The sequence below is a fragment of the Xiphophorus maculatus genome, chromosome 14 (assembly GCF_002775205.1).
Source record: "Xiphophorus maculatus strain JP 163 A chromosome 14, X_maculatus-5.0-male, whole genome shotgun sequence".
Lineage (NCBI taxonomy): Eukaryota > Metazoa > Chordata > Actinopteri > Cyprinodontiformes > Poeciliidae > Xiphophorus > Xiphophorus maculatus.
The window spans coordinates 10,661,930-10,676,475 of record NC_036456.1 but is presented as its reverse complement, the minus strand read 5'-3'; the positions used below and the strand labels follow the sequence as shown (position 1 = coordinate 10,676,475).

The window sequence follows — 14,546 nt, the reverse complement described above, 5'->3', positions numbered from 1 at the left end:
TTTCACTGTAAAAACTTATTAAAGGTCTTTGAGGACACATCTAGAGCCCATTAATGATGAATCAACACCAATTCAGTAGACAAAGTGGCTGCTATCTCTTCATTGGCCTCTAATTCATTTGATTACAGTAATTAAAGCTGCCATTCAGGCAAGACATGAGCACATCCTCAGATCAGTAACAGATAAAGAAGAGGGAGAGTGCTCTATTTATTGAGGAAAAAATGGAGCTGCAGATGTTGTAGCAAAATTTCTGTCACTTAGTGCTACTGCATACTATTGTAAACCACAAAAGGGTCACGCATTATCGACAAAGAGGAACTACTTCAGCTAATGTTTTCATCTATTTGAGTCTTGATTTTTTGCTTCAAAGGCTCTCAAGAGTGAAATTGAAAAATATTAGCAAACTTCCAGCATTAACTGAAGTCATGGCCCAGGAAGACTTTTCCTGTTACCTATCTGAAGTTTGGTGATGTGAGAATAACATCGCAGACAACATTACTATTCTCTATGTTTGCATTCAAAACGTCCAACAACATGAACTGTTATTAGCCATACAAGCTAACGGCAACGAACACCATGTTATGTTAGAAAATAAAATAAATATTCTGTATCTACACTATTACCAAAAGAACTAGACGCAGCATCAAGTTATTCAACTTCACTTTAAAGCCACAAGAGGGAGCCATAGTACACCAACTATGTTGGTCTTGTTGCTATAACAGGGAAAAGTTTGAGTAAAACGTGACGCCACTTTGGCTACGTCATAAAACTTACTGTGGGTAAAACGTGACTTTTGAATTGTGTTATTTTTATGAACCCAGATTAAACAATACATATTTTGAGGCTAATATTCTGTTTTTGACGTTTTTGTATAGGCCTGCTGTCCAGTATTTAACATAATTTTAGCTAATATTAGGGCTATTTTAGACTTTCTACGGTAGGTTTCTCTTTCTAAAGTTATTTATAAGATGTCTGATTTAAAAACGTCTCCAATAGTTTCTTAAATCTTTTTTTTGTTTTAAATCTCAGGACGTCATTATTAAAGGGACCCCGCCTGGGTGTATCAGTCGTTCACCTGACCTAGGACCTTGTTTGGCTTTCGTTAATAAGTTTCCTCATTGATTTTTAACTAAAACACTAAAACACAGCAATTAGATAATTAAATAATAATTATCTAATTGCAGGCCTTTTAATGTCCGACCCGAAACTCACTGAAAGGAGACACACTGTCTCAGTCTTCCTCCTGCTAACGCGTCAGAAAGCAGAAGTGCAAATAAAAGGCACAAGTGCATCATCAGCTGGGCAGAGGAGCGGCTGTGAGCAGAGTCAAAACAAGAGGAAACAGCAGCACAAAGGCAGAAGAGAGGAGGAACACACAGGAGGGGGGCTTATTATTGACTGTAACACTGAGGAGGAACAATGATATCTCAAGCTGGCTCCCATTACTGAGCAGAAACAGGACTTCACCTCATTTGTAGAAACGCTGCTGCCCCAGCCTCCAGGACATCAGCAGGACTGGTCCTAAAGGCACAAGGTGAGTCTTCCTCTAACAGCTGCCTGTAATCTGACATATCGAACCTTTTCCCTACTGATCCCAACAGGAGGAGCTGATAGAGGATAGTAGAGCACAACACCGGCTCCATTTAGCCCATCATTTATTAACTTGTAGTGTCATTGCACACATGTTTGATTGGTTTCTGCATGTGTTGCTAAGAATTATAGGGGTTGTGTTTTTTGGATTTGTGTTGTTTTTAAGGTGTAAGACAAGAGATGTGCAGATTTGTTGGATTCAGACAACCAGGTGTTGTGTTGCTACATCAGGTCCATCTGTTACAGCTGAGCTGCCATGTAGGAAATAAAGGGATAATAATAACATAATTGGGACAGACTGGCGACCTGTCCAGGGTGAACCCGCCTCTGGCCCAGAACGTTAGCTGGAGATAGACACCAGCATCTCCTGACCCCACTAGGGACAAGGGTGTTAGAAAATGGATGGATGGATTGATGGATGGATAATAACATAATGTCAGTATGCTTTGTTTTTGATTTGCTGATGACTGGTTGAGTGGTTCTAGGATGTAACCTTCACGTACTTATCAGCAGCTTTTGGACCTTGCTCTCTGTTTCTGAAAGAGCCTCACCTCTCTGTGTCTTTGGCACATGAACGGGCACTCAGTGCACTGTCCTTCTTCGCAGAGACTCCTTCATGAAGCCACGTGCTGCTGGTCTGCTGCTCCCTCCAGGTTTCCGAGACGTCCAAGGCTTTTACTGTCTCCTTTTGAGATTCTCTTTCAGCTGTTTTTCATTTTCACTATCAGTTTCTGGTGTCAACGCTCAAATCAGGTCTGATTACCCTCTTCAGTGTCTGGTCAAATAATTTCCTTATTTTGTGTTTATTATTTCTGAATGATCAAACCAGATTAAACCTTAATCTGTCCATTTGAGGAACTCTTTTTTTTTATCCTTTTTAGCCTTGCCTCTTTTCACCAAGAGGAAATAAAGGCTAAAATGTGGATAAGAAGTGATCAAATTCTAGACATGTAACATCCTACAAAAGTGTTGGATGTTGAATGTTTCCGAATTTTATCACTTTGTAGCTGCAAACTTGAATGTATTTTAATGGGATTTCATGAGCTAGACCAGCAAAAACACTTCATTGTGAAGTGGAAGGAAAATTATGTTTTCGAAACTTTTGATAAAACCTGATCTGAGTCTGTGTCAACACTTTGTGGAACCACCTGGCACTGCATGTCGTTATACGTCTCTACCAGCTCTGCAAATCTAGATACTTACATTTTTGCCTATTATTCTTTGCAAAACGTCTTAAGCTGAGTTAACGACTGAATGAAGAGCATCTGAAAATGACTATTTTCAAGTGTTGCCACAGATTCCCAGTGGGATTTAGATCTAGGCTGACTGAACCGTAGTACCACATGGATATGCTTTGATGTAAGCCGTTCCCTTGTTGCTCTGGTTGTGTGTTAGGGGGTCACTGACCTGCTGGAAGCTCCAGACTCAAATCTGTGCAGCTTCTAACAGAATTGCTTTCAGCGCTGGCCCTATATTTATCTTCATCCATTTGCCAAGGAGCTTTGAAGAGCTTCTGTGTCCCCACAGAAGAAAAGCATCACCACAGGATAATGCTGCCTCCGCCGTGTCTCACAGTGGGGATGGTGTTTTCTGGGTACGGTGAAGTGTTAGTTTTCCATGCCACAGTGTTCTTCATGTTGGTCGCACAGAGGCTGAATGCAAATGTGATTACCCTATTTCTATCACTTCTTTCACCAATCAAACTTATAAGGTTAATCACTTGTTGGAGGTCAGAGCTGATTACCCAATCAGAAATGTGAAAGGATTTGCTTCTTGCGATGTCTGCCTCATCATCATTATCATCATCAGACTTTGCCTGCTGAGGATGATGAACTTTGGAAATCATGTGACCTGTATCCCCTGTGCCGATACTCTCAGTGCGTGGGCGGCTCTGAGGCTCAAACGTGCGTCTTGGTCAGTTTTCCTTCCTCAGCTTTTGGTTACCAACGAGGAGCGTGTTTGCTTCCCCTCCCCGTCTCTCTGTAAATACACTCAACCTTAAAAGGCCATTTGCAGCGGGCCCCTAATGGTTCTGCAATCCACAAAACTGCCCTCCAATCCAGCAGTGTCCTCAGTGTAATATGTTTTCATGTATGTTTGTGCTTCGTTTGGCGTCCCGGGTGTGGGAAATATGTTTTTATTTGGCTGGCCTTCTTGAGGTTTTAGAGTTTGTTGGGTGTTTTTGTGGCCGGGACTCAGTTTCCATGGTTGCAGCCTCACTGATACCTTCTTGTGTGTTTCCTTCACAGATGGCGGGAGATAAACGAAGATAACCGAGGGGAGTAATTTCATCTTCAACCCCATTTTTGGGAAAAAAAAAAAGTTACCTCTGGGACTCCAAACCCAACCTAAAAAACTGCTAACTTGAACTTGAACAATGGCGTCCTACACCCCATCTCCCACGGAGGAAGGGGCCAACGGGGGCCCAACGTCTGCTAAACCTGAGAGCTGCGAGGAGTCCATGAAGCTGAAGAAGGAGATCTCCCTCCTGAACGGGGTCTGCCTCATCGTGGGGAACATGATCGGCTCGGGGATCTTCGTCTCGCCCAAGGGCGTCCTCATCCACAGCGCCTCCTATGGCCTCTCCCTGGTGGTGTGGACCGTCGGTGGGATCTTCTCCGTCTTCGGGGCCCTGTGCTACGCCGAGCTGGGGACCACCATCACCAAATCGGGGGCCTCCTACGCCTACATCCTGGAGGCCTTTGGTGGGTTCCTGGCCTTCATCCGTCTGTGGACGTCCCTGCTGATCATCGAGCCGACTAGCCAGGCCGTGATCGCCATCACGTTCTCCAACTACATGGTGCAGCCCATCTTCCCCACCTGTATCGCGCCGTACGTGGCCAACAGGCTCCTGGCTGCCGCTTGTATATGTAAGTAGACGCATGTAGGAGAATAAAGTGTGGATTGTATTACTGTGGTTGCACATTGGAGAGAAATCATGTGAGCTTTAGGGAGTGGAGAAGTGAAAGATGGTGACACCATGGCTGCAGTCAGCAAGTCTGGAGCAGAAAGAATTGCTGAGCTCAGATGAAAAGGGGAACTGAGCCGCCCTGAAACCTCAGTCAGGAGTAACCAACCAGGGGAAAAGTTATTTTACTCAATTTAAGAAATTTAGAAACCGCGTTCACGGGTGGGCCTTTTTTACTGAGTGGGAAACACTGCAAGGTTCTTCATAGATGTTTGTTCAGGTAACTAGAGCCAAACAGTTAATAAAACGATCAATAACTCATCAGACTGCTCACCTGGGAGGATTAGTAGAGAGGGAACTGGACTCAATGTTTTAATAATGCTTATTAAAACATTGGCTCACAGATAAGACGATGGATTCAAGATAAAATATGCTCACGTTGTCCTCAATAGCTGTCAGAATTACTCCTTCTTACCTGGAAGGAATGCATTAACAGACACAGACTTTAAATATGAGCACCAACACACACACACACACACACGCACGCACGCATGGTCCATTCAGCGATAAGCAGCACTTAAAGGCGGAGCAGATAGCAGAGAGGTAAAGTCCTCGCTGCAGGGAGACTCTGACCTGAGAGGCCATCAGGCAGCTGACAGCTCAGCACAACAGCAAACCATAAAAACCCACTTCCTGTTGGTTCCACTGAAAACAACATGATCAACTCTGGGCATCCACAAAGTTTCACACCCCTGGTTAAATGCCAGGTTTTATGATCAGCCTGTAATAAAAAATCATTTTAAAAACACCTTTAGAGTGACGCATATCTTGTAGAATTCAACTGGAAAAAAGAAAAGCAGATGTAAAGCTAGCATTTTCTTTAAAATTAATCTTATTGGTTAAATTTAATATTCAGCCTTCTTCAGCCTGCACCTCCAACACATAGTAACTGGTTGATGAAAAATGTTCAGCTGTCCTTGTACGACAGGATGATACTGAAGCCACCAGTATTTGGAAACTGTATTTAGACACAGCTACATACATGTTTACTGATGATTGTTTCAGTAAAGGATTAGCTTAAAGTTGCAGATAGTTTAGTTTATTTTTCATTTGACTAGTAGAGGATTTATTTCACATAATGGTGGAAATCATTTAGATTTATGCAGCTGGTTGTGGGTTTCATAGATCAGCTGTATCAACTGGTTCTGTCAAAAACAACTTAATCTGTTATGAAACAGATGATTCTCAGTTTTAATTTAACTCCACACTATCTTTTACAAACAATACAATCTGGATCTATTGATGATGAGTAATTGATGTTTTCAACTTGCTAAAACTTAGATACTTTAAATCAGATAGATAAAATCTATTCAGTCTTCTCCACTTAGCCTAAAACATATTGTTTTCCCCTTTGCGACTGGATTTAGAAACTTCCTTACTGGGATTTAACTAAGTAAATACATAGGGGCCTCCCATTGGATAATTACTGTTTCTGCCGGCAGCAAATTATATTTAACCCTAACTGATTCAGTTAATTGTTTCTCATTTCTTAAACAGTCATGTTGGAAGACAGATACTGTAACCATGGAAAAAATGAGGATCTGCAGCCATGCAAAAAAACACATCTAAGGAGATTACTGAGAGTATTGAGTGTAAGACTGGTCAAGTCCCATTAAAGGGGGGCCGTACTTCTATTTGGGTCTCAATTGTTTCTAAAAACATCCCAAGTGTTTAAAAACCCCCACCAAGTCTATAAGTAAATGTTTTTTTTATGTCTGAAAAATGAGTCGTTTCAAAAACCAGCCGATTGTGAAGCGACATTTGACGGGCACTGTGCTGTTACCTAGCAACCCCAGTAAAGCCCAGCTTGTCACCTTGCAACCCACACTGAGCTCCAGTACATTTGGTCAGCTGGTTTTACCGCTGTATCTGCCGTACAATGGCTGCTGGAAAACCCCCCCCCAAAGTTTTGTTTTTGATGTTGTTGGCTTACCGTCCAGAAACTATCGAGCACTCTTGTTGGTTCTCCAGGAGGTTCAACCTCTGCTTTTCATAGATGTACGGTTGTATAATTGAGCATTTTTACGTGCCAGTGTAAACATTGAAGTGGAGGTTCATGGCCAGCAGCAGCTCATTTGGATTTAAAGTGACAAGAGGCCTTAAAAGGCCTCTAATTATAACTAGATATAAAGTGAGTTTTATATCTAATTATTTGAGTTTCCTGACTGTCTCTCTGCAGTCACACCAGTTTAAACCCACAGGGGTTAAACTAAATCACTGTAAAACCTCAGCAAGTGCTCTTTAGTAATTACCCAGGAAGCAGAAACTTGTATTATAAATTGCAGGACACTTACCAAACAAAAACCCTCACATGCAAGGATTTGTGGTAAAACAAAGAAAAATAAAGGAAGATTTATTCAAGCAAAAAACCGTTACAGGTTCGCATTTCCAAAACAAAAGTACATCCTAAGAAAATTTTTTCTTTCACATCCGAAAATCCTCTAACAGAAGAGAAGCCCAGCCTCAAAATGCAATATCAAAATTCCCCAAACAAAAAACTCCTGCAAAACTCCTGACCAACATTAGTTCTCTAAGCTTTTATATGAGTGAATATGTGTGATTAACACATAAGGAGGGTTTACAGAGAAACATGAGAAAGTGACAGCAGAGTCTGAGCAGAGGGAGAACGTGTTGATGCCTTCTATAGAGTTGCTTTCTGTCCGTATCTCAGTTTCACCCGTCTCCTTGGATACTTGTGGGAAGCTCCTCCGTCCAGCGCCACACGACTCCTCCTCCTCACTTGGCCTTGAATCCTTTTCTGTGGCTTCTGCTTGCTGGGAACTGAATCACCTGAATCCAATAATCTGAAGGTCTTTTCATATCAGACAGAGGGCTGACGTCAGGGCCGTCAGCACCAAGACATGGCAGTGGCTTGAATCTTTTAATGTTAAAAGTTAGCATCACATTAGGACTGAAACGATTAATCGTGATGAATCTATTATTGAAATAATGAAGTCAGTAATCGATTTAATTAACTAGAGTATAGAGGCTCAAGAAAAGGACATTTGCTGAGAGAACAACACACTCAGATCAGACACTAAGCCAAACCTGTACAAACACATTTTACATTTAAGATCAATTAAAAACTTTGTCTGTAAAGATGCTCCATCCAGAACTTCTCAAGTTGTTTTAGCTTCACCTGATTCAAATTCTGTCACAAAAAAGTCTCATATTAAGCAGCTTTTGCTGTCCACAATTATTAATTAGTTGATATAAAAAATAATCTCCAGATCCGCCCAAATTAGCGTTCACTAGAGAGATGCTGTTGTATTTTTTTAAAATAATTGTTTATTTGCATTTATTAATGTATTTCTAATATTATATAATAAAAACTTGAGAAAAATCTGTATAATAAACCAGAATGTTTTTAGATTAATCCATTAATCATCAGGATAATCGACTGAATTTTCGATTATTGAAGTAATCTTTGGTTGCAGTCCTACATCGCATGTCTAGAAAGTTAAATATTTATTTATTCTAAACCTTTTAAAGCATTTTAATCAAACTGAAGAAATAACATTTTATTTATGTTCATTTTATATAGTTTACATCTGGTTGTTTTGGAGCTTTTTTCTAAATATCAGAATTCTGCAATGTTTTCAGGATTCTGACTTTTAAGCATACGCTTAAAAGTAACTCACAAATATGTGATGCTTGTTTGTTTTATTGCGTTTGAATAGACTTCCTGTTGATCTCAGGCCTGTTGTGATCCTCTAAGTGTTTAAAAGACAACATTTTTCCCCTGTTAAACTAGAGACACTCATAATTAAACGATGTCTCAGACTCTTCCAAAACCATTTTACGCAACCGTTGAAGCGTGATGAGTGAAAAAGCTGAGACTCAACCTGCTCTGTCAGCTGCTTTGGAGGGCAACTTATTCTATCAGCATTCATAAAACTTGCACAACAACTAATACTCCCTCTGGAGAGGGAGTGAGATAAAAAAAAAAAAGGACATTTGCAAAAAAGTGCAACTATGTGTGGATATCTTCAAGTTTCTGTCTTTATGGATTAGCTGCTGATAAGAAGACAAACACTGTGACGCTGCTCAAGGTGAAGGAAGACAACATGTCAAAGGAAAGCAGCTGAAATCAATTTTCTTCTATCGCTGGTTTGATAGGAGCGTAAATAGTTACAAACTTAAATACCGAGCTGAAGTGTGGTCACACACACATGAGGTCAGTTTGGGATTACAAATCTTCCTCTGAACCTTTTGAAAGCTGCCTTTGCAACAGTATCCAATCCCTTTGAGTCTCGTCACATTGTGTCGTGTTATTCAGCATTCAACACTCTGTAATGTGAATTACAAACAGAATCGTGTTTAGTTTAATCTCAGTATATAACTCTGCGAAAGCCTTAGATCTTTGTTAGGGAACATTAATGAAACGGCATCAACATCTCACAAAAAGAAAAGGTTGAATTCATTAAGTGAAAAAGTCGAGGAGTTTGGCGCAACTGCGGTCCGAGCGAAACATGTTTATCAAAAATAAAATAAAATAAAATAGCTGTGCCATCCACAAATCTGGCTTTAATGGAAGAAAGCTGATGTTCAAAGAAAGCTGAATTTAGTTTTCTGTTTGGCTCAAACCATGTTGGGGGAGTAGCTAAAGTGGGACAAAGATGCTCTGGTCAGATGTTAGCAAAATGAAACTTTGTGTTCTGCGTGTGACTCATTCATTATGAGTGGAGGACAGTTTCCTTCTGAACAGAAAACCCCCAGGGTGATGCATAGTGGTGGCAGCATTATGCAATGGGAATGCTTTTTTTTCAGCTGTGACAGGGAAGCTGGGTAGAGTTAAGGAGAATATATATAATGCCAGACGTTTAACTGCTGCAAGCTACAAAAAGCCTTACGACTTGGGCAGAAAGAGCCTAAAAGTAGAGCGAGAGCTCCGGAAGATTTGTTTAGATCAAAGTATGTACATTTATTAGTGGTCCAGTCAAAGTCCAGATCTACATCCAGTTTACAATATGTACAAAAATATTAATCTTGAGGTTCACAGATGCTCAGCGTAAGCCGTCTTGTAGATTCAAATTCAAGCCGCACTTTTCAGATGTTCGTCTTATATGGAACAAAATGTAAAACGCTGCATCAGTTCTACACTTAAAATCCCAGCTAAATACACTGAAGTTTGTGGTGGCAGTGTGACAGAACGCGAGAAGGTTTAAGGTCCTGAATCCACGGGCAAGGCGCTGTACCTGCTTGTGTCTGTGTGTGTGTCTCAGTGTGTGAGCGTCCGCCTGTATGTGCTGCTCTCAGCTGTTTCCTCGCCTGACAAACAACAGGCCGCTCTGCTTGAGTCAGCAGCAGCGTTTCCTTAGATCAGCCACACGGAAACATGCTGGCGCACGCTGGAGTTTACAGACCACACGTCTCCACGGACTCTCCTCTCTGACTGACTGTTTGGCGGCTCCCCTCGCAGGTCTGCTGACCTTCGTGAACTGCGCCTACGTGAAGTGGGGCACCAGGGTGCAGGACTTCTTCACCTACGCCAAGGTCATCGCCCTCATCGCTGTCATCATCACCGGCCTGGTGAAGATCGGACAAGGTCAGCTCAGCGAGTCGCCGAGCCGACAATAAGCGTCAATGATTAGATGATGGGCAGAAAATTCTGCTGTCTTCTCATTAAAAACAGCTTAATGATTACTGAAAGTGTTTTTTTCATATATATATTTTCATTTTCCAGGTTACACCCAGAACTTTGACGGTATGTTTGACGGCTCCTCTCAGGACCCAGGACACATCGCTCTGGCTCTGTACTCCGCTCTGTTCTCCTACTCCGGATGGGACACGCTCAACTTCGTCACAGAGGAGATCAAAAACCCAGAGAGGTGGGCAGGCCAGGAAAAACGACCTATAGGGCTGGGGAGGTCCGTTATTTGATTTAAAGTGATAAGCCTCTCTGTAGCACCCCAAATAGTTTATCATACAAATAACAATCAGCTTTTACAGAAGTGCTGACTCCTCCTGACAGAACTACCAGAGTCAGTCCAGATAAGATTGGACTCACCCTAATAAACATAGTCGATTCAATCAGGTTTAGATCAGGACCTTATCCATGTCAAAACCAGTTTTGATGATATTTCAAATCATTTTCCTGCTGGAGAAGCCAGTAGTGTCAATATTTCAACTGACAAGCTGATTACTTGAGGTGGGAATCGGGAAAGTGGAGGTTGTCCTCCCAGCTGGTCATGCTGTGCAATGCACCAGTCACTGTTGCAGCAAAATCACACCAAAGCATGATGCCTCCACCGCCGTGCTTGATAGTTGGTGCAGTGTTTCTGCAGTTCAGCTGCAGATTTCAGTTTCTTTCCTACTCACCACCTCCTCAGTCTATGATAATATTTAATTTCTTTACTGTGGAGAGTCACACTGCTGTTCCAACAGTTTCCAGTTCATCATAGGCTAGAGCCTTCGTAGTTCTTTGGTTTTTCCTGAACATCCTGATCAATTTCTTTTATCTGAGGGTGACTGGTTTGGCCAAAAGATACAATTTTAGCAGGGTGTGTTTATATGTATGTTACATAATGTGTAAATGAAAGAAGTCCACAACAAATACCAAGTTTTACACCTACTGTTGTTATTCTTTTTACAATCACTGCAGTTATGCTTTGTGTAATTATTAACCCTGGAAAAAAACAGTAGCTTAAATAAATCATTTAAACCCTCAGATTAATATTTTAATCCTCCACATCCAACTTTCAGCTGTATCAAAACTAAAATTTCAGCTTAAAATTCTGATTAGCAAACGAGTAAACTGATCACTTTCAAACTGTTCTCAGTCAGATTGATTGAGTTTCTTAATAGCATCAAAAAGCTTTGAGCTGTGGAGCGTTTCACAGAAATGGGGATTTCAGGTTTTGCCTTCCGTTGTGTTGGAAGTCGTCCTGGTGGCTGATTACATGGAGTAAGGCTGCATGAACTCAGGAGGAGCTAACTTCTTAGTCTAAACCAGTAGATTTTTTAATTATTGACTGAATAAAGAAAGTCACATTTAGTCAGTAAATCTAATTAAAAAATTTGAATAAAAATTTTAACCAATACCTCCTGATACTAATCCTTCAACGTATCATTTTTACCTTTGTTTCTCTCATACGGTCCTAAATGCATTGATTTTAGTGCCTCGTTGACACTTCTTTGTTCTGCTCTGATGCTATTTAGTCTAAATCTTTTCCTCCTGTTTTGTTTAACCTTTGTGAAGAAGAGCAAGGCTTTTAAATCAAATTCAAAGAAACCTTTCACAAGAGAGTCGTTGCTTTAATTCGAACAAAGGCCAGCCTGATTACGTCTAGATCTCCAGACTCTCAGGGTTCCCAGGCAGATTAGGTGTCAAACATCCTCATCTCAATTCCTCTCTCCCTCTCTGAGCTGAACTTGTTGCGCATCTCTTCTGCTTTGCTTCCCCCTGCTGGTCGTCTCTGTGAACTGCAGGAATCTTCCCCTGGCCATCGCCATCTCCATGCCCATCGTGACAGTGATCTACATCCTGACCAACGTGGCTTACTACACCGTCCTCCCCATCAACGCCATCTTAGACAGCGATGCCGTCGCCGTGGTGAGTTCCTGGATGCTTTCAGTTAGTCTTGACCTTCGTGACGGAGGGATTGTGGTTTAAAACCCGCTGTTGTTTCGCTGCAGACCTTTGCAGACCAGGTGTTTGGCGTGATGAACTGGACCATTCCTCTAGCGGTGGCTCTCTCCTGCTTCGGCGGGCTGAACGCCTCCATCGTGGCGGCCTCCAGGTGAGGCGTTCAGATGAACAGAACCTCAGTAGGAGTCGTGAAGCAAACCCATACTAACCCACTTTCTTGTTTTTCATGAACAGGTTGTTCTTCGTGGGCTCCAGAGAGGGACACCTGCCTGACTTCCTGTGCATGATCCACGTCCATCGCTACACTCCCATTCCTGCCCTCCTCTTCAACGTCAGTCATCTACAATAACTTTTAATCTTATCTGTTTATCACCGGTTTCCTGATGTAACCAGGTTTTATGTCTCCCTTCCCCAGGGCTTTATGGCTCTTATCTATCTGTGCGTGGAAGACGTCTTCAGGCTGATCAACTACTACAGCTTCAGCTACTGGTTCTTCGTTGGCTTATCTATCTTAGGGCAGCTCTACCTTCGCTGGAAGCAACCCGACAGAGAGAGACCGCTAAAGGTAGATCAGTCCCAGTCCAGATGTAGTTTCAGTTTAAAGACTCAAGTCTTCATCTCTCGCCTTTCCCTCTCACAGCTCAGCCTGATCTACCCCATCATTTTCTGCCTCCTCACCATCTTCCTGGTGGTGGTGCCCCTCTACAGCGACACCATCAACTCTCTGATCGGCATCGGCATCGCCCTGTCAGGAGTTCCTGTCTACTTCCTGTGCTGCTACACTCCGGCCACCAAGAGGCCGCTGTGGCTGCGCAGCTTCATCGGTAAGGCAAACCCAGGATTCCCTCGAATTGAGAACAATTCAATCATGAATTGAAGGATTGTAGGAAGTTTTTGTCATGAATTGGTTGCAGTCTTTTGGGTGAGTCTGTTGGGGTACAAAGGAGTCATTTCATTACCTCAAGCATTTATTTATGCAGGTTTTTTGGTGAAGTTTATTTTCTAGAACTCCAACTCAACCAGATATTCATCCCACCTGATTCATCACTTTGTAGAACCGTCTCAATGAAATTACCACTGCACATATGTTGAGGCATGTCTGTACCAACTTTGTACATGTAAAGGTAGAAATCTTTGATTTTTTTATTTTACATTTTCCTAAATCTCAACAGCAAGTAGTTCTCTACAGCAACTTTCCAATTTTACTACAGATTCTTGAAGGGATTTGTTTCTTGACTTTGACCGGATCCCAACACACGATTATGTTTTAAGTTAAACTGCTCAGTTTTACCTCTTGCTCTCTGTTTAGGGTTAATAGACCAAATGGAAGGTGAAACTTTGTCACAGACACAATTTATTTTCAGCCTCAACCAATATTTCCTCTTGGATTGCCATGTATCCATCTTTCTTTTAACTCTGGGCTGCTCAGGAATCCCCATATCATGCTGCTGCCATCACCATGTTTTACTGTGAGGATGGTGTGTTCAGGTTGATGTGCGGTGTTAGTTTTCCTAACTCCCCGTATTTAATGTGCCACATTTATCAAAATTTATACGCAGTAGTTCTCCACTTAGTAGTTTGGTAAAATTATCTGAATGGATCATTTTCTTGTCAGCCATATTTGTAGTTCATTTAAATTGTTTTACTGACAAAACCTTCCCACATGGATGTAAACTTAAATCTTCCTTTTGTGTGTTTCTTTCAGCTAAGTGTGGCATCCTGATTCAGAAAGTGTGCTACTCGGTTTTGACTGAGATGGACGACAAATCAGAGTAGAGACGTTTGCTTTCCACACCCTGACGGACGGAAGACGGAGTCTGAACTCTGCTGCTGCTGCTGAAAGGCCCCGCAGGACGAACATCTGGGCCTGAGCTGGACGCAGCGCTGTGCCTCGTCAGCCATCTCCAAGTTATTGGGAATTCGTTTCTCACGGCGGCCGGAGCAACTTCAGGAAGAACATTGACATGAACTCCAGAAGAAGTCCGCATGTGCCTGAGCGTCTCAGTGAAGAAACATTTAACTAAACCAAGTATTTTGTGTGAAATCACGGAAATGTTTGATTTTACTTAGAGGCTACAATTATTGATGAATTTGTTTTTAAGTTAGGATTTTTGAAACTGAAAGCACTGCTGACCGTACAAACAGCCTTAATGTTATTTGCACACAGAAGGAAGAGAAACTAAATAAAGTGTGACTTTATGTTTTTGAAAATGTTTTATATTGTCAGCTGTGAGGTCTGCTAAGGGCTATTTTTACATAGAAACTGTAGAGTTTGATCATGTTCAGCTGGAAAAGTCTATTTATAATAAAAATTACTTTAAAACTTTAAACAACTCAGGTTTGTATGTAATAAGCAAAGATTTGATTGTGAGCACAATAAAACATTACCAAACATTG

At 41.7% G+C, this 14,546-nt stretch overlaps 1 protein-coding gene across 6 annotated transcripts; it reads left to right on the top strand.

Annotated features, from left to right (window-relative positions):
- The first annotated feature begins 1,316 nt into the window (after positions 1–1,316).
- Positions 1,317–14,545, top strand: slc7a7 (solute carrier family 7 member 7). 6 transcript variants are annotated; one of them, XM_023346478.1, is made up of 11 exons: positions 2,154–2,243; positions 3,400–3,504; positions 3,840–4,460; positions 9,981–10,106; positions 10,245–10,389; positions 11,990–12,113; positions 12,197–12,300; positions 12,384–12,480; positions 12,565–12,714; positions 12,790–12,973; positions 13,855–14,545. In XM_023346478.1, exons 3-11 carry the CDS (start codon positions 3,968–3,970, stop codon positions 13,923–13,925), a joined length of 1,494 nt encoding a protein of 497 aa, XP_023202246.1. In that variant the 5' UTR covers positions 2,154–2,243; positions 3,400–3,504; positions 3,840–3,967; the 3' UTR covers positions 13,926–14,545. The 6 variants fall into 6 exon arrangements, with proteins under 6 accessions (XP_023202249.1, XP_023202250.1, XP_023202246.1 ...); XM_023346479.1 differs by having other exon boundaries at positions 2,165–2,343; positions 3,400–3,494; XM_023346477.1 differs by having other exon boundaries at positions 2,165–2,343.
- The last annotated feature ends 1 nt before the right edge of the window (position 14,546 follows it).

Coding starts and splice junctions, on each gene's coding strand:
- slc7a7 (XM_023346481.1), top strand. CDS start 3,968: ATGGCGTCCTACACCCCATCTCCCACGGAGGAAGGGGCCAACGGGGGC. Junction 10,390..11,989: donor GAGATCAAAAACCCAGAGAG/GTGGGCAGGCCA, acceptor TGTGAACTGCAG/GAATCTTCCCCTGGCCATCG. Junction 12,481..12,564: donor TTCCTGCCCTCCTCTTCAAC/GTCAGTCATCTA, acceptor TCCCTTCCCCAG/GGCTTTATGGCTCTTATCTA.